Source organism: Loxodonta africana, chromosome 2, assembly GCF_030014295.1.
Source record: "Loxodonta africana isolate mLoxAfr1 chromosome 2, mLoxAfr1.hap2, whole genome shotgun sequence".
NCBI classification, from domain to species: domain Eukaryota; kingdom Metazoa; phylum Chordata; class Mammalia; order Proboscidea; family Elephantidae; genus Loxodonta; species Loxodonta africana.
The window spans coordinates 173071183-173089861 of record NC_087343.1 but is presented as its reverse complement, the minus strand read 5'-3'; the positions used below and the strand labels follow the sequence as shown (position 1 = coordinate 173089861).

Below are 18679 nucleotides of genomic sequence, written 5' to 3'. Positions count from 1 at the left end.
GGGTTCGAATCTGTTATCTGCCACTTCCTAGGCTACATAACCATAGGCATGTCACCTAACCTCTCTAAACCTCAGTTTCCTTACCTGTAAAAGGGGGATAACTGATAATAGTACCTGCCCTGAGGATTTATTCTGAGGATTAAATAGCATTAAGGCACGTGAAAGGCTTGGCACAGTAGCTGGAACAAAGTAAGCACTCTGGAAATGTTGGCCAGCGGGGCTGCCTGTTTTGATACAGTGACTGCATGACTTAAACACTACAACAATTCTCCTACAAAAAAGGGGAGGCATCATTATCACTGCACTAATATTGCAACTTTAGAGATCTTTCACACTGATTTCCTCAGTCACAACTACCCCGTGAGGTCAAGAGGGCAGGTGCTACTTTCTGCTGTTTTTTGAAGGATACTGTGTTTCTGAGAAGTGAAAACTTTCAAGCAAGGTCACCCAGTCAGCTGGTGGAAGAGCCAGGGTAGAAACAGGATATCTTGACTCCCAGCTCTATGCCCTTTCTTCTAGACCACACCTGCTTCTGTACCTTTTTGAAAGATGCCAAGCACATTTTTTTTTTTTTTTCCAGCCTGGAGGCCTTTTCCTTCCTCAAGAAGAACAAGACTCTGAAAAGCTGGAAAATGTAGACAACTGTCACCTTTTTCTTTAGCTTTCATCAAGAGGCTGGGAAATATTTTTCCTGTCTGTAAGGCTTCCTAGCTAAACAGCAAACACACACACATATATACATAAATGTACGCATGAATGTACACCAAAAAACAAACAAAAAAAACATCGCCATCTAGCTGACTCCAACACATAGTGACCCTATAGGACAGGTAGAACTGCCCCAAAGGGTTTCCAAGGTTGTAATCTTTACAAGAGTAGATCTCCAGGTCTTTCTCCCTTGGAGCCGCTGGTGGGTTCGAATTGTCGACATTTTGGAAAGCAGTTGAGTACTTAGCCATTGTGTCACAGGGTTCCTTACATACATATACCCAGTAACAAACCCAGGGCTGTCAAGTCGATTCCGACTCATAGCAACCCTATAGGACAGAGTAGAACTGCCCCCATAGAGTCTCCAAGGAGCTTTTATTTGTATATTTATATAATATTTGGTTTGTGTGTGTACAATACAGCATTTGACTGAACAAGGAAAAATGCAAAGAAGAAATTTGGAGCATAGCCTGCTTCTCCATCACGGATACCGTGTGGGATCCAAGTCTGTGGTGACAGTACACAGTGCCACAGGTCATAGTGTTCCCTATGGAGCTGAGACCCTTGCACACTTCAGAGCACACTTCAGAGCCAGCTTCTTCCCAGTGTGGGGCCCAGCTGGGATACAATCATTGTGTGTATCTCACAAGCCTTCTACCGAGTGCACCAGAATGGGCTGTGCACCTTATTCTGAGCAGCTGGGAGTAAAAACTTTATTACGAGAACATTCCACTTATCTAGTGGACAGACCCTGGGGATTCATAACTCACAGCAGACACCTGAAGTCACCTTTAGGGTATTACCCATACCAATCTGTAAATTACATCCACAGGTTAGGACCAGACGCTGACAGCAGCAAGCCTTACAGTGAAGCGTGGAGAGGAGAGATGGAGCTATACAAGGTGGAGAGAAGAACCTACAGGCACAGGAATCAGGGCCACTGAGTATAGGAGCAAGTAACTCTACATGGCCCAAGAGCCTATAAAAGCATCATTCACGTCACAGTAAACATTAGAACTTGTAACGAATACTTCATCCAGCACCAGAATGATCTTAGAGCTGGAAGGAACTCAAGGAAACGAGCACCTCCTTAATGTGCCTTTCTGACACCCCCACACTGCATTTGAATTCACTTTCTCCTTTGGTCCTCACTGAACCCAGTGCGCTGTTGCATGGCACCTACAACATTTTATGACACTAGTTAGCCATGTTTTCTCTCCTTCGCTAAAAAAAAAGAAATCCTCCTTGAGGACAGGGATGGGTCTAATTCATACCCAGCTCCTAGCACGCTGCCTGGCATACATTTGTAAGATTTGTTCAGTAAGTAGATGAATGAATGACTTAACACCAATGACTACAAGAGATCAAGAAAGTATCACTATGTGTCCAAGTTACTTGGTTTTTTTAAGTGTAGAACGGGGAGAAGAAATAGAAAGAGCAAGAAAGCTATGCATATTTTAGAATGAGCGCCATCCAAATGGTTCAAATATTTAACATTTGAGCTCTTAAAGTGATAAGCTTCAATATTTTTAAAGTTAGGTATGAAATAAAATTTCTTACCTCTAGTCCTGCATGTTCTCATTTCACCTGTCCTTCAAAATCTCTCCCCTGTAAAAAGTAATTTGTTCCTTCCTTGAAACTCACAGGACTCATCAGCGGTACCTCTCTTATGACACTTCCTGCCTCAGAGGGGACCTCAGTACTGCTTATTTCACCTCCCACGCCACAGCAAACATTGCTAAGTGATAATGCTTTTATTTTCCACTGCATCCCCAGGCTGTCTCAGAATTCTTCTCGATTCAGAGCTCCAGGAGGCCACCAGCAATCCATCTGAGTTTGCTCATGAAATGAAGCATATATGCCTGCCCTATATATTAGAACAGTGTATGCATGTGTAAGCTCCTGGTGGTCAGGAACTATTTCTTAGCCATCACCAAAAGCCTCAGAGACCTTAGCAGAGTGCCCTGGACAGATGCGACACTCAGGAAATATCTAATGAATGAATATTTGAACACATCTGCATCTCCGATAACACGGGAAATGAGATGACCTGAAATTGGCCATGTCTTCACATCTAGCTTTCCCATTCCTTCTCCTTCACTATTAATAACACATAAGTAAATCAAAATGGAATGTGCAGTCATATTCGTAAATCTTTATAATTTTCCAAATACTTTTCTCTAAATAAACAAAGAAACAAATAAAAAACCCCAAAATAAAAACTCATTGCCATCGAGATGATTTCGACTCATAACAACCCCATAAGACAGAGTAGAAATGCCTCATGGGGTTTCCAAGGAACAAGTGCTGGATTCAAACTGCGAGCCTCCTGGTTAGCAGCCAAGCTCTTAAACACTGCGCCACCAGGGCTCCTTTCTCTAAATACACACGCTTTTTTTTTTTAAACTTAATAAATATATACATACGGCAAATTTATAGGACAATCAAAAATAGAAAAGCAGTATTGCTTGTCATAAACAGAAGGGAACCATAAAAGCAAAAGCAATGAAAACAAACACAGGTCTGGGTACTATCCGAAAATCATTTCACATCCGCTAACTGTATGCACATGAGAGGTAGTTTAGCATGCTGGTGAACCAGATGAGTAAGAATCCTGACTCTACCACTACCTGCCTTTATGATACTGGGCAGACGATATAAACTTTCTGAGCCTTAGTTTACTCATCTTTAATACAGGGAATAATAGTAGTTCCTACCTCATAGGCTTGGAAATTTAAATGAACTAATCCATGTAAACTGGAAGGTAGTGAGTGCTGAATACATGTTAGTTCCTCAATGAAACCAAATCCAGAAATATATAAAAAGGATTATATACCCGAACCAAGTGAGATTTATCCCAGGAATACAAGGTTGATTTAACACCTGAAAATCAATTATGTAATATGCCAAACGAATAGAATAAACGTCGAAAAACACAGATCATCTCAAAACGTGGCAAAAGCATCTGACAAAATTCAACACACCTTCGTGATAAAAACACTCAATAAACTAGGAATAGAAAGGAATTTCCTTAACCTGAGAAAGGACATATACAGAAAACCCAGGTCATATACAGAAAGACTGAATGTACCTTCCTAAGGTCAGGAACAAGGCAAAAATGTCTGATATTGCCATTTTTTTTTTAATTAATTTTTATTGTACTTTAAGTGAAAGTTTACAAATCAGGTCAGTCTCTCATACAAAAATTTACATGTACCTTGCCATACACTCCTAATTCCTCTCCCTCCAATGAGACAGCACAGTTCTTCCCTCCACTCTTTGTCCTCATGTCCATTCGGGTAGCTTCTGGCCCCCTCTGCCCTCTCATCCCCTCTCCAGAGAGGAGATGCCAACATAATGTGTCCACTTGATCCAAGAAGCTCATTCTTCACCAGTATCATTTTCCATCCCCTATTCCAGTCTAATCCCTGTCTGAAGAGTTGTGCTATTGCCATTTTTATTCAACATTGTACTCAAGGTTCTAGCCAGAGCATTAGACAAGGAAATGAAATAAAAGCATCCAAACTGGAAAGGAATAAGTAAAACTATCTCTGTTTGCAGATAATGTGAACTTATATGTAGAAAATTCTAAAAAGTTTACTAAAAAAACCATTAATATGAATAAAAAGTTCAGCAAGACTGCTTGATACAAGATCAATATACAAAACTCAGTTGTATTTCTATACAATTGCAATGCAAAATCCAAAAATGAAATCAAGAAAACAATTCCACTTACAATAGTATCAAAAACAATGAACAATCTAAATGCCTATCAAGAGATGAATGGATAAATAAAATGTGGTACATACATACAATGAAATATTATTCACCCAGTAATGAGAAATGAAATCTTAATACATGCTACAATATGGCTGAAGCCTGAAGACATTATGCTGAGTGAAATAAGTCAGTCACAAAAGGACAGATATTGTATGATTTTGCTTATTTAAAAAGACAAACTAAGACAAATGTATAGAGATCAAGGTTATTAGTGGTTACCAGGGGAGCAAGGGAAGGGGAAAAGGGGGCCTAACAGTGATAGAAAAATCACACTGATTAAGGGTAGGGTTGCACAGCAGATTATTGTAATTGCTGTCAACAAGTTGTACAGTTATCTAGTGCTACTATAACAGAAATACCACAAGTGGATGGCTTTAACAAACAGAAATTTATTTTCTCACAGTTCAGGAGGCTAGAAGTCTGAATTCAGAATGCCAGCTGGAGGGGAAGGCTTTCTCTCTGTGGGCTCTAGGGGAAGGTCCTGTCTCTTCAGCTTCTGCTTCCTGGTTCTGTGGAAATCTTCATGTGTCTTGACATCTATCTTACCCTATCTCCGCTAACTCAGTTGCTTGTTTAATTAATCTCTTTTATATCTGAAAAGAGATTAACTCAGGACACACCCTACACTAATCCTGCCTCATTAACATAACAAAGACGACCCATTCCCAGATAGGATTATAACCACAGGCACAGAGGTTAGGAAAGACAACATATATTTTGGAGAACATAATTTAATCCGTAACACCTGTAAAAATTTGAATAGGCAAAAGCTGTGTGATGGAAACATTTACAATAAAGGAAAAAAAAAAAAAAAGTAGTTGCTGAGGCTGCTTATGTACAACCAAAAACCTCATGGGATTTGGTTCCTTGGTTTGGAGGTTTAGGGTCATGGTTTCATGAGACATCTGTTAGCTGATCTAATAATGTGTTTAGTGCTTCTGTTCTATCTCCTAGTTCACTGCACAGTGTCTGGGGTCTTAAAAGCTTGCAAATGGCCTTCCAAGGCACACAATTGGTCTCTATTTACCTGGAGCAACAGTGGAAGAAGGAAAGTCAGAAATAGCAGGAGGATATGGAATGTGTGGCTAATTGCCTACATGAACTGATATGAGACCAGAAAAACTGGATGGTGCCTGGCTACCATTATGGAACATTTTGATGAAGGATTCTACAGAGTAATCCTGATCAAAGGGGGAAACACAGAACAGAAATTTCAAATTCTCATGGACTCTAGACTTTCTGGAACTATGGAGGGTGGATCAACCCCTGAAATGATTGCCCTAAGATAATCTTTAAACTTTAATTAAAAAATATCCCCTGAAGTCTTCTTAAAACCAAACTATAGTTTAGCTTAACTAGTAAAAAATATCTTCCTTGAGCACTATGCTCTTTTAAGAACTATCTACGTGGGATCAAACTGACAAGGGCAACTCTAAATATTAGATAGGAACCTTAAAAAAAGTAATTTTATGTTAATGAAGAACAACTCGGAAAAGAGGGTAGGAATGCTTGCACAACTCAAAGAATGTAATCAGTATCACTGAATTGTATATGGAGAAACTGTTGAATTGGTATATGGTTTGCTGTGTATATTCTCAATATCAAAATAAATAAAAATTAAAAAAAGAATAAAACACTTAGGAAAACATTTAACAAAAGAAGTACAAAAATTTTATTCTGAAAGCTACAAAAAATTGTTGAGAGAAATTAAAACAGACCTAATTAAATGAAAAGATATCCCATATTCATGGATTGGAAGACTTAATATTGTTAAGATGGCAATGCTCCACAAATTGATCTACAGTTTCAACAAATCCCTACCAAAATCCCAGCTAGCTTCTTTGAAGAAATTGACAAGCTTATCCTAAAATTCATAGGGAAATTCAAGGGACCCAGAAAAGCCAAAACAATCTGCAGAAAGAAGAACAAAGTTAGAGAACTTTCAATTTCAAAAAGCTTACTACAAATACTACGAAGCTAAAGTCATCAAGACAGGGTGATACTGGCATAAGGATAGACATAGATCAATGGAAGAGAATTGAAAGTACAAAAATAAACCTTCATAGTTATGATCAATTGATGTTTGACAAGAGTACCAAGGCAATTCAATGAAGAATACTCTTTCATCAAACGTTCCTGGGACAGCTGGATATCCATATGCAAAAGATATCCTCAGACTATACATAAACATTAACTAAAAATGAATCAATGTCCTAAATGTAGGAAATAAAACTACAAAACTCTTAGATGAAAACACAGAAGTAAACCTTTGTGAACTTGGATTAGACAATGGTTTCTTAGATATGACACCAAAAATACAAGCAACAAAAGAAATAAGAGATAAACTGGACACTAGCAAACTTATGTGCTTCAAAAGATACCATCAAGAAAATGAAAAGACAATCCACAGAAGATATTTACAAATATATATCTGATAAGATACTTGTATCTAAATATGTAAATGATTCTTTAAAATAATAAAAAGACAAATAACCCAACTAAAAAAATGGGCAAAGATAAAAATTTGAACAAATATTTCTCCAAAGAAGTTATACAAATGGTCAACAAGCACATGAAAAGATGCTTAACATCATTAATCACTAGGGAAACACAAATCAAACCACAATGAAATACCACTTCACATCCACTAGGAAGGCTATAATAAAAAATGCTGATAATAAGGAATATTGGAGAAGATGTGGAGAAATTGCAAACTTCATACACTGCTTATGAGACTGTAAAACTGCACGGCCACTTTGGAGAACATTTTGGCAGTTGCTCAAATTTTTAAGCATAGAGTTATCGTAAGACCCAGCAATTCCACTTCTAGGTATATTCCCAAGAGAAATGAAAACCTGTCTACACAAAACCTTGTATACAAATATTCATAGCATTATTCGTCTAATAGCCAAAAGGTAGAAACAACTCAAATGTGCATCAACTGACGAATGGATAAATAAAATGTGGTATACCCATAAAGTGGAATATTATTCAGCCATAAAAAGTAACAAAGTACTGATTTAAGCTACAAATAAACCTTGAAAATACTATGCTAGGTGAAATAAGCCAGTCATAAAGTCCACATACTGTAGATCCCATTAATATGAAGTGTCACGAATAGCCAAATCTATAAACATAAAAAGACAGATTAGTGGTTGCCTAGGGCTTGGCATAAGTGGGGGCGTTATTCCTAAAGAGTAGGAAATTTCTTTTTGGAGTGATGAAATGTTCTAAAATTAATTGTAGTGATGGCTGAATGTATTAAAAACCACTGAATTTTATACTTTAAATAGGTGAATCATACAGTATGTGAATTATATCTCGATAAAGCTTTCAGAAAAAAAAGTTAGTATTTTCATGACTACTTTTGGGAAACTGGTATAAGCTGGAATGGGTACTCAGGGAGTTAGGGGAGCACAACGCTGCCCCTACAACCACAGGCTGTGGTGAGTGTAAATCAATAGGGTTATGAGGAGAGAAAAAGGGATGCCAGAGGCTCCCACACTACCCATGAAGCAGCCTCCTGTCCCACAGGGATGAACTGGCACCATGAGGCAGGGCCCAGACCAGGACCCTTCATCTTGCCTGTTTTTGTTTCACTGCCTCAGGGGAGGTCCAGGGCTGCCCTACTTTGAAGGAAACGTTCCTCAGAAGATAAAACTCTCTGAGGTGGGGTGATGGGCTTTAGCCAGAGAACAGGATGAGCCCTAGCTGCCCTCCTCCTACCTGAGCTCTCTTGCACAGACAAGGAAACTGAAGCCCAGAGAGGAGAAGGGGCTTGTACAAGGTCATGGGCTAGTAGGGGCAGAGCCCAGGCTAACACTGCAACTTCCTGGGAGTACACAGGGACTTCATACAATAACTAACATGACAGAGTTTTTTAAAAACAGAGAGAAAGATAAATATTAAAAAGGAAAAGAAAATTCTAATTCTGGGACAAAACAAAAAGCTCTGTAAGAAAGGAGATATAATCAAAGGACATTACTTGGCTCTTTCATGATCACCATTTACACGTCTTAAACACGATTTAGGCTAAATAGAGCTCTTACTATTTTTTTTTTTTTTTACTATATTGGGAGATGGAGGTAGTTGAAGGAAGGAGAATGATGTAAGGAAGCTAAATTTTCATCCATCAGGGCAGGGAGTAACTAGTCAACGCGTCAAATACATAAATCAAGTGCCAGCAGTGTAAGCGTATCATTTAGGCCTGGAGTCAGCCACCGGAAGACATGGCGAGCTAAAAGAGGCAGCCTCTGGGGAAGGTGGGCACCGGATGGTTGTTTTTCATTAGAAGCCTTTCAATACTATTTGATTTTTTTAAGCATGTGCATGCATTGCTTTGATCAAAACAAAAAATTTAAAAAGACAACACCCCAAGGCCTCCCTGCTAGCAGCACAAGCAAGACCGCTGCATAGCATTGCTACCCAGGCAATGTTTGCTAAGTCGGTCCCTCACTGCCATCCTTCCCTGCAGCCACTTTCCACACGTGGGCCTGAGGCCACAGCCATCCAACTCAGCCTGGAACTGGGCCTCTGGAGAAGGTCTACCCTTTCCTTGATGTTTACAGCAGAGGAAGGGATTTTGGTGGGGCCTTTAAAGGGCCTACCACTTCATTTGCCGTTTTACTCTGCTGCTTCCTGTGTTGTCAGGGCTGCAGGGGGGCCTTTCCTTTGATAACTAAACCAGGCAGATGCCAGCAGCTCTGTGGCAGAGGCCCCCCATCTCTCAGGAAGGGAGGTCATGCCACCAAGGGCAGCTTGCTGATTCGCTACCGCTGGGGATGAGCCACCCCACGAGGGCTACCAATGTGACTTTTATCAGGGGAGAGGAGCTGCCTCTCAGGGGCACCTGCTATGACTTAGAAAGGGAAGTCATTGCATTAGAAGCCTTTCAATACTATTTGGTTTTTTTAAGCACATGCATGCATTCCTTTGATCAATCTGCTGTGGAAACAAAGAGCAAGACTTCAGGTTTGGTCACCAAATCGGAGCACCCAGGCCTCATCTTCATCACTGTGGAATCGCAATTCAACTCAAACATGGCTCAGTCTGAAGATGGGCTTCGGTCCTGAAATCATGTTTCCACTAACTCTCAAAGGGCAATTTCTCTGTGTGTAAATTGTGGACTTTGGTCTGGTAGTGGTTCGCAACTATGGTGTCCAAACCTCTCTTGTGAAGTTTGCTATAGACGACTTACACTAATAAAAGTTTACATACTGAGGTTTACAAAAAAGATACTTTTTTATTAAAGTGAGACAGGGTTCAAAGTTTCCCTACAATATCCTCGTTTGTCTGTTCACCTCTTTTTCTTGAGTGGGAGAAAATGAAGTGGAGTTGGAGGGGGTGCACTGGACATAACCAGGGTTGGCTGCGGGGTATGATGTGTTAAGCATGTCAATATTGTCCATCACGTGTACTTAAAAAAGAAAGAAAAGCAAAAACAATCAGTTAAGAATCACTGGACTTGAGCTTCTCTCAGGGCCATTCTAAGTCTAAAGCAAATGACTACTGGAACATTAGTTTATTACACTGCTGTTGTTAGGTGCTGTCAAGTCGATTCCGACTCATAGTGACCCCATATGACAGAGAACTGCCCCATAGGGTTTTCTAGGCTGTGATCTTTACAGGAGCTCGCCGGGTCTTCCTCCTGCAGAGCGACTGGGTGGGTTTGAATCACCATCGTTTTGGTTAGCAGTCCAGCTGACCATTCCACCACCAGGGCTCCTCAGTCTATTAGACTATTGGGAATAAAAGGACATTCCATCCAAAGGGCTTCCTTAACAATGTACTCCCTAATACGGACCATCCACCATGGCCAGGGTGTACAGGGAGCCACGACCATGTACATTCTTGCTTTGTTCTTTTATTCAAATGGTTATCTTCACTCCCTCGTGGACTGTCCTCTTCCTCCCTCAAATCCTACCCATCCACCAATGCCCAATTCAAGACATGCCTTCTTTGTGAAGGACTGACCAGTGGAACCCCAGAACAGCCTTTATTCCTCTGAATTCCTATAGCATTCACAGACTATATTTCATGATTTCCTTTTTTTTTACAAACTGCTTTCCATTCAACTAATTCTTTGGATCACTAAGAACAACAGGGATAACCATTTTTCTTTGGTGTGACCCACTGTAACTCTCACAGAGCTGGGTACACACTAGGTATTACTTGTTTAATGAACACTTCCAAAGTCTAGTTCTTCTGGTTAAAAATAGTAATAGCAGTAATTTTAAAACATCATGGTCCTCTCGGGCACCGTACCTATTGCTATAAAAATCTGAGAAGACTTCTTTAGAAAATTCTTGTCATACAGCTCCCATCTCAAACCAGAAGCAGGCCTTCATTTATATGTGAAGGTTGATGGTAGAGCCCTAGTTTTGAATTCTTGTCTCAGCATTCATTCTTCGCCAAAATCAGTCCTAAGGCATCACATTTTAAAAGTGCATTTGAAAACAGCTCTCAGGTATCCCTTTACCTAACACCGAGTTACTGAGTATCTTCTCAAGTAATGAGGAAAGGTCAGCCCTGCAGATTCTCTGTGATGCCAGCTGGGCCCTCCATGAAGTTAGAGAATCCTCTCATTCATCCCCAGCTGATTTCTCATTCTGCCCACAGAGGCAGCTGGTCCAAGCTTCTGGACGTATCCTGAAGTCTTCTAACCAGTCCACCGCCCTTACTTCGTGCAGATGACCTCATTTACCGCCTCATTGAGAAGACAGAGCCCATATAATGTGCACATACTAAACATCCTCCCCACTCTCACCTGGAGATTGAAGCCTGAGATCCCCTGCTCTAAGATGACCTAATGATGATGCAAACCCAAAATCGAAAGGCCAGTGGATGAAATCACCAGTTGGGTCTTTCTTGGGTGTCTCTCCAGAAGGTTGTGTTTACTTTCCCCTCTCCTTGTACTCTTTCTGAGCCACTGTAAGCTTTTCAAAATGCCATTCAACCAAAATGATCCCTGGGGAAAAAAACATTCTTCCTGAACCCTAGCTCCGATGGCTCAAAACAATTTCTTTCTAGAATTTGCACCCAATTCATTTTCTCCTCTGTTGCCAGGACCCAAGAAATATAGTTTGAATGGTCCTGCTTTGAGGCACATCACATACAGCCCTTGGACTAATGGCTATAGCCAGAAAGCTGAGATCCAAACTGTGCATCCTGGGAGGTGTTCCACACCCACTGGCTGAATTCAGGATCTTTGTACAGACAAGGCCATCCAGCAGCCTTGATAGAGTCTGTGAATCACAAAGTGCCTTTCCGTCTCCCATTGGCTTGACAGTAGAAACAGGCCACAGATTTGCCTTCTTAAACTGAAACGCAACATACAATTAATAAATTGTTCCTCTAGGAATGGAGGGCACCCATCCAAAAGGGGTGCACATTCAGAAACATCCTTCTTGTCTGTATTTCCATGGCCTTTTCTTCTCAGGCTGGGGTGTACAGACATGATCTCAACCACAGCCTCCTGTGGTGACGGGCAGGTAAAAAGCTGGGAAGCCTGCTTTCCATTGCTCAGTTTTTAAAGTCTGAGAAGTAGTGGTTGGGCGTAAGTCAGGGATAACTCCTGTGTCCTAAGTCCAGTGCCCTGTTCTATGTGTCCACGAACTGAAGCGTGCCCTCGACATTTCTAGTTGGTTGCAAAATGCTGAGTATACACAGAGGAAGAGGTCCTTCCTGACCTCTGAGCATTGAAATGTGAGAACCTCTGGGCTTCTGCTCAGCTTATTCCCTCCCCACTGCCTTCTCAAGTTATACCCAACTTCACTGTGCTACTCAAGAGCACTTCCTACCTGAAGACCCTGCTGATCACTGTGTCTTACACTCTTTCCTTTGGCTACCTTTTGCAAGGAGACCTGGGTTTGGGTTTCCTGGTCCCAGAGACCAGCTCTCCTCAGAAAATAAAGCCCAGGAATGTCCTGGCAGTAGGGGGGTTGGTAAGAGCTGTGGGGTGACTACATATGTGGAAGCAAATTCTCAATGATTATGCAATTCATATATTACAACAATAATCGTACTTACTCTGTGCTAGACAGGAGTCCCTAGGTGGTGCAAATGGTTAATGTGCTCAACTGCTAACTGAAAGGTTGGAGGCTTGAGTCCACCCAGAGGTGCTTTGGAAGAAAGGCCTGGCATTTTACTTCCAAAAAGTCAGCCAGTGAAAACCCTATAGAGCACAGTTCTACTCGGATACACAGAGGGTCACCATGAGTTGGAGTAGACTCGATAGCAACTGGTTTATTATGAGCTAGCCACTGTGCTTAGCACTTTCACGCATCCCTCATTTCATAAGAGCATCCCATGAAGTACCACCTCCATCTCCACTCAGCTGACCTCCATGTCACTGACCAGAACCAGGAGCAGGCTGCACCCCCTCCCTCCACCTCCACTCCTAATGCAGGGTCCATCCTCTGGACCCTAGACAGGGCTTTGCTCCTCGGAATGAAAAGACCAAGTCCTTCCACAAAGACTTCAATGAGATGACTGATGTCTGGTTTCAGCAACTACAAATGATAATTAATTCTTGCCAAAAAAGAAATAAGACTCATTATTACGGTGGCCACATGGAGGCTACAAAAAGCCATTTTGTGAAGCTTGTGCTAGAACCCTGGGGCCAACAGTGGCCAAAAGAAGCCTCTTTGAGCATGTACGCTGATACTCACACGTGGAGGCTGGAGCCTTGCACGGTTTTCCAGGAGTGCTGTTCCCAATGCTAATGAGCTCGCTGCCTATTCATCATCTAATTCTGCTTGCTGGCCAATGACAGCCTGGAGACTCAGCGAACCCCCAAGGGGCACAATTTATCAGGGGGGCCATGTAGTGGGCTCCTGGGGCTCTTTCCCACTTTTAAAACTCGTATTTACTTCCTTCTCTGAGCCAGTCTCCCATCTGATCTGAGTAAAACTCTCCAACCCTACTGGATTTTATATCCCACTCTGTGAAGTCAGTCATCTTGGCCTAATGCCTAAAGCAAGTTTTTCCTTTCCCATTTTCCAGTAGAGGCTGAACAAGGGAGGCTAGGGTGCCTACAGAACCAGTCAGAACTGGCCAGGAAATATAATAAAGAAGCTTAGTGAGCAGACAGCTAAAGCCCCCTGTCAAAGGCTCAGTGTGCAGAGCTGACCAGAGGCACTGGCTTTGTAAGCAACAACACACGCTTCCTATGGTCTCCTATCTGCCCTGGCACAACGTGTAACTCTCCATAGCGAAGTTTCCCCTCACATCAGTGGGCACTGGGTGCTCAAAAATGCCTTCTGGAAACAGTGACCCATGACCAGTTACATTTACACACACCCCTATAGCATTCCTGCCCTCAGGGCCAAGAGGCCCTACAAGCCCACAGAACTGACAGCTGCTAAATGTTGTCATTTCAGGGGGCTGGTCCCTAAAAGAGCTACCTAGTCCCCACCCCCACTTCCGGCCCGCTGCCTGAAATTCCACCATTAAAGATATCAATATTTTTAGTGAAAGCTTTGTTTCCATTGCAATGCCTCTCAGCCTCTGTTTCTTTTCTGGCCAAATATCTTCTAAAACCCCTGTCCTGAATCAAGTGGGAAATTCTTTTGTATTAGCTCTTCAGGATGAACACGTTCACTGGCTCCTTTCTTGAAAACATCTTTTGGCACAGGAGAATGAAGGAAGCAGGGGGCACCATATGGAAGTGGAGGTGGGAGGCCCCAGGGAGGGCCACAGAGAAAGGAGCTGACAATGCAGTAAACAGGGCTTCAAACAGATTTGGGCCCCTGCTGAGAATCTGTAGTTCTAACAAGTTCCCAGGTGATGCTAATGCTGCTGGATAGGAACCAATTCTGAGAACTACCAGTAGAGCAGTTGTTTTTTTAAGTATCACCTGGAAATCTTGTCAAACTGTAGACTCTGATTCAGTATATCTGGGCTGGAAATGCAAAGTTCAGCAGGGATTCAAACCAGAACAAACTGGTTTGAAGCCCTGGGGGAAAATAATCTTCAAAGCTTCACAATCCTGTCCTAGATTTTTGCCCTCCAAGATCTAAGGGCCCCGGGGTGCTGGCACAGCTTCCAGTGAGGTCTATGCACAAGAGTAAGCTGAGATCCACTGCCCTAAAAGGGACACAGGCAGAAGATGGATGCCAGCAGAACTGCCCAGTCTCCCTGCCTACGCAGTGAAGGCACAGGCAACCAGGAGCCGGCAGGAAAGGATCCTTGTGCCCTGTTGGTCTCACTGGAAGGGGAGGTGATGACCCATCAGCCCTTAGGGACTGTTTCCACTGTGCTGGGAAACCAGGCAGGGGAAGTCAAAGTCAGATTCCCTGGTCTGGGGAGACACAGGCCAGTCCCAATGTCCTTCCCAGTGAGGTTCTCCCTACAGTAGTTCCTCAGGCCCTGTGGAACCAGGCCACTTGTCCCCCCCCCCCAAACTCAGACACCCCCTTCTCTTCCTTTACAAACAGGTGGGCTCTAACCACCAAGAAAGAGTACCTAGGTGGCACAAATGATTAAGTTCCCGAGTACTAACCAAAAGGTTGGAGGCCTGAACCTACCCAGAGGCACGTCGAAAGAAAGGCCAGGAAACCTGTTTCCAAAAGGTCACAGTTTTGAAAACCCTGTGGAGCTCAGTTCTATTATGACACACACGGGGTTGCCATGAATTGGAGTTGACTAGAAAGGCAACTGGCTCTGTTTGTTTTTTATATCCACCGAGGAGGAGGAGGTCTCTCCTGAATTGCAGAAGCCACAACAGACAGGCAGGCACCTTCCTGGTTCTTTAGAGCTCAAGAAAATCCAACCTTTCCCCCCAGGAGTCAGCCCACTCATCCCCGGCCTCCCACTCCTTCCCGCGCTCCCAGCCAGCAAGGAGAAAGATGCTGATGCAGGCCAGAGATTTCAAGGCGGGCCTGACAAGCCTCCTCTCTCATCAAAGCCCTGCACCCCCAAACATCACCACGTCGCCCCTCGCCCCACCCACCTCACGTTCACCGCAGGGTGCTGCGTGCCCAACGCAGCTGCCAGGTGGGCCCAGGCGGGTCTCGCTAGTCCCGGGGGAGATGATGGTGGCTACGGCGGCAATAGCCGCTAGGGCTCTGCAGTACCTGGGCGCCGGGATGTCGTGGCTGCCGCGCTCGCGGCCGCTGCAGGTGTCTCTGGTCCTCGGGATTAGCGCCGCCTCCACTCGGGCCGGCGGCTCCGACCCAGGCCGCGCACCTGCTGCTGCTGCGGGCAGCCGCGCCCAAGCTCCGCGGCGTGCCCGCGTCTCCCGGAGACCCAGTGCCACCGCCGCGGGACCCAATGCCAGCCACAGGGGAAGGGGGCCGCGCAGGGCCAGGGTCTGGCCTCCGGGGGCTTCGGGGGCCCCCAGGCCGCTCTAGCCCGGGCTCGGCGCCAAGCGACCCCCGCGAGCTGGGCAAAGGGGCGCCGGCCCCTTGCGCATCCTCACAGCCGCATCCCCGTCCCCATCTGCATCCGGGTCCCAGAGCCTGCGAGCGCTGCTTACCTGGGTCTGCGGCAGGTCCTGGGGAGGGGCCCGCAGCTACCGCAGGGCCCCGCGCCGGGGCGCAGGATGCTCGGGCCGGCCGCACAGCCGGCGGCCGCCGCTCGGCCCCGCCCAGGGCCCGCCCCGCCGCCCGCCGCGGCTCCGCCTCCTCCCTGCTGGTCGGCCCTTCGCCACCGTACTGCCACACAAAGAGCAGGAAATGGCTGCGGCGAGGGGCCCCCTGCGCGTCCCCTATGCAGCTGGCACACCCATGGCCTGCACCTCGGGTTCAGAGGATCGCTGGAGACCCAGGCCTCCGGTCCCAAGACAGGCAGCCGCCCCAGCTCTGGGAGTGGAGAAGGGAGGGAGGACCTGCGACCATGTCCCCCATCTCCATCTGCAGCAGTGGGCGGATGGAAGGCCATTGGGATGACATTAATCTCACAGGATTTTCAAGTGCTCATTTATTTACCTAATCTTTACTGAGCACCTATTTTGTTCCAAACACCGTGCCAGGAGCTGGGTATGCACTGCTGTAAAAGACAGGGACCCTGCCCTCTTGGAGCTTACCGTCTACCTGAAGAGGCTGACATAAATTAACCCAGTTACAACGGGGAGGCCTATGAAGGGAAGAAACAGGGTGAAGTGATAGAAAATAGATCTAGGGGCTGGGAGCAGGGTGTTTCGATTAGTCGAAGTTGGTCCCCAGTACTGCTCCTCTGCTCAAGAATGACTTCTCCACCCCATTCCCCCTTCCAGTTCCATCCCACAGAATCCCTGAAACTGCTCTCTCAAGCAGAGACCTGTCCCAGCTTCGTCCAAGAGGAAATGGCCACTGGACAAAAGGAAAATTATACGGCGACAGGAAAGCAGTTCCTGGCAAGGCCCAGCATCCAGAAAGAACCCAGAGAACCGGCATCCCTCTCCTCAAGGTGTATCTGCTGTTTAGGGTTCTCTGAAGAAACAATTAAGATGCAGCCTGGTGGGCCTTCAGACTGGGCTGAAGTCAGACTTCACCAAATCTCAGCCTTGAGATGGTTGTTGCTTCATTGCTCTGGGTCTGAGATGCCACCTCACCTAGAACATGGAATAATAGTTACCTTACCTGCCACACGGAACCCTGATGATGCAGTGGTTAAGAGTTCTGCCACTAAGCAAAAGATGGGCAGTTAGAATCCACCAGCCACTCCTTGGAAGCCCTATGGGGCAGTTCTACTTTGTCCTGTGGGGTTGTGATGAGATGGAATTGACTCCGTTTCAAGGCATTTTCCTACCTCACGGGGTCAATAATTTGATGCATTTGAGACATTTTAAAGTATGTATACAAGGCATAAAGTCTTGTTCCAAAGGATTGCCTTGGGCCCTCAAAATTATACTTAATCTCTCAGCTATTCCTATTAAGGTATACCTATAGAGAAGCCACACTGTTCACGTGTCAGCAAAGGACTGTGGAAGTCTTTGCCCTCACTGACGTCACATCATTTCCAAGTGCTCAGAATGCATGATCCTATGTGGTTTGATGTCGCTCATTCCAATTTAAATTGCTGTTTTAGAGAGGATGATTTCATTTATATATATATTTCTGTCCCTGATGCCATGTGAGAAAGCTGTGGGGATGTTCATGGAAGATGGCTTCAAAAACAGAACTGATTTTTTTTTTTAATTTTCAATCACTAACCTTAGGATATTTAGTATCAATGATTACAAATATTTACTGATCAGAGTCCTAGTAAAGTGGATTTTCATTCTAAAGGGTGTTATTTTGGATGTTGTCATATTCTGGAAGGTATATTTCACCCTGTTGTTCCTTCCCTTCTTTTCACCTATCAGGACCAAGTTGCTCAAAAAAAAAAAAAAAAAAAAATTACATATTTGGTTAGATCTTATTTACTTACAAAACCAAACCAAACCAATTGCCGTCTAGTCAGTTCTATCTCATAGCGACCCTATAGGAGGGCAGAGAAGAACTGCCCCATAGAGTTTCCAAGGAGCGACTGCTGGATTCAAACTATTGACATTTTGGTTAGCAGCTGAGCTCTTAGCCACTGCGCCACCAGGGCTCCATGTACTTCTAAAGGAGAAGCAATATGGTACTGTTGAAATCAATGGGCTGGAAATCTAGAGACTTGCCTTTTGGTCCTAGTTTTGCAACTAACAGAAGAGTGACCTTAGTTGCTTCAGCTCTGTTTCCTCATCTATAAAATGAAGTGGGTTGGACCTGCCCCAACGTCCCTATGGTTGTGGAAAACTGCATGAATTAAAACAAAGGGCATGTCCCTCCCTTGCTTAAAGTGCTTTAGTAGCTCCCCAGTGTTCTCAGGATGAAGGCCAAACTCCTTACCTGGGCCTGCAAGGGTCTTTGTGATCTGCCTCCTACCTCTCCAGTTCCTTCTGCTGTGAACAGGCTTCAACTAAAGGGAACCAACCTCTTTTAGTTCCCCAAACTTGCTGTGTATTCTCTTACCTTTGACCTTTCATAAACTGGGCTTTTTGCTTGGCACACTATTTATTGTCCTTCCCTTCACCCTTCCAGTGGTGTCACTAGATGGGCTAGAGGGTTACACTATACCAGGTTACACTGTCGGGGGGATGGCACCAGAACGTCTAAAAAATCGTTTGCAGTGTTTCAGCAGAAATTTATTATTTTTAATAAAAATATCCCTGTAGTTACAACAACAAAAACATTTTTTGTAAGCCCAGCTTACATGTATCAGTGTACCTAGAAGGCTAAAACAC

The 18679-nt window shown here is 44.2% G+C and overlaps 1 protein-coding gene across 5 annotated transcripts in view; it reads right to left on the bottom strand.

The window, feature by feature from the left end:
- Positions 1–18369, bottom strand: part of CYFIP2 (cytoplasmic FMR1 interacting protein 2) — a 164366-nt gene extending 145997 nt beyond the window's left edge. Inside the window, exon 1 of one of the 5 annotated variants that reach the window (XM_064278789.1) lies at positions 18285–18369. Coding sequence is in view for 1 of the 5 variants with exons in the window: in XM_064278773.1 (XP_064134843.1) it covers positions 2269–2290 (22 nt within the window). In the remaining 4 variants the exon portion in view is untranslated. Of the gene's footprint in view, positions 1–2268; positions 3095–15439; positions 15542–15563; positions 15674–15964; positions 16061–18284 lie in introns of those variants that run through there. The other 4 variants (XM_064278786.1, XM_064278799.1, XM_064278808.1 and 1 more) reach the window with 4 other exon arrangements.
- Positions 18370–18679: the final 310 nt, after the last annotated feature.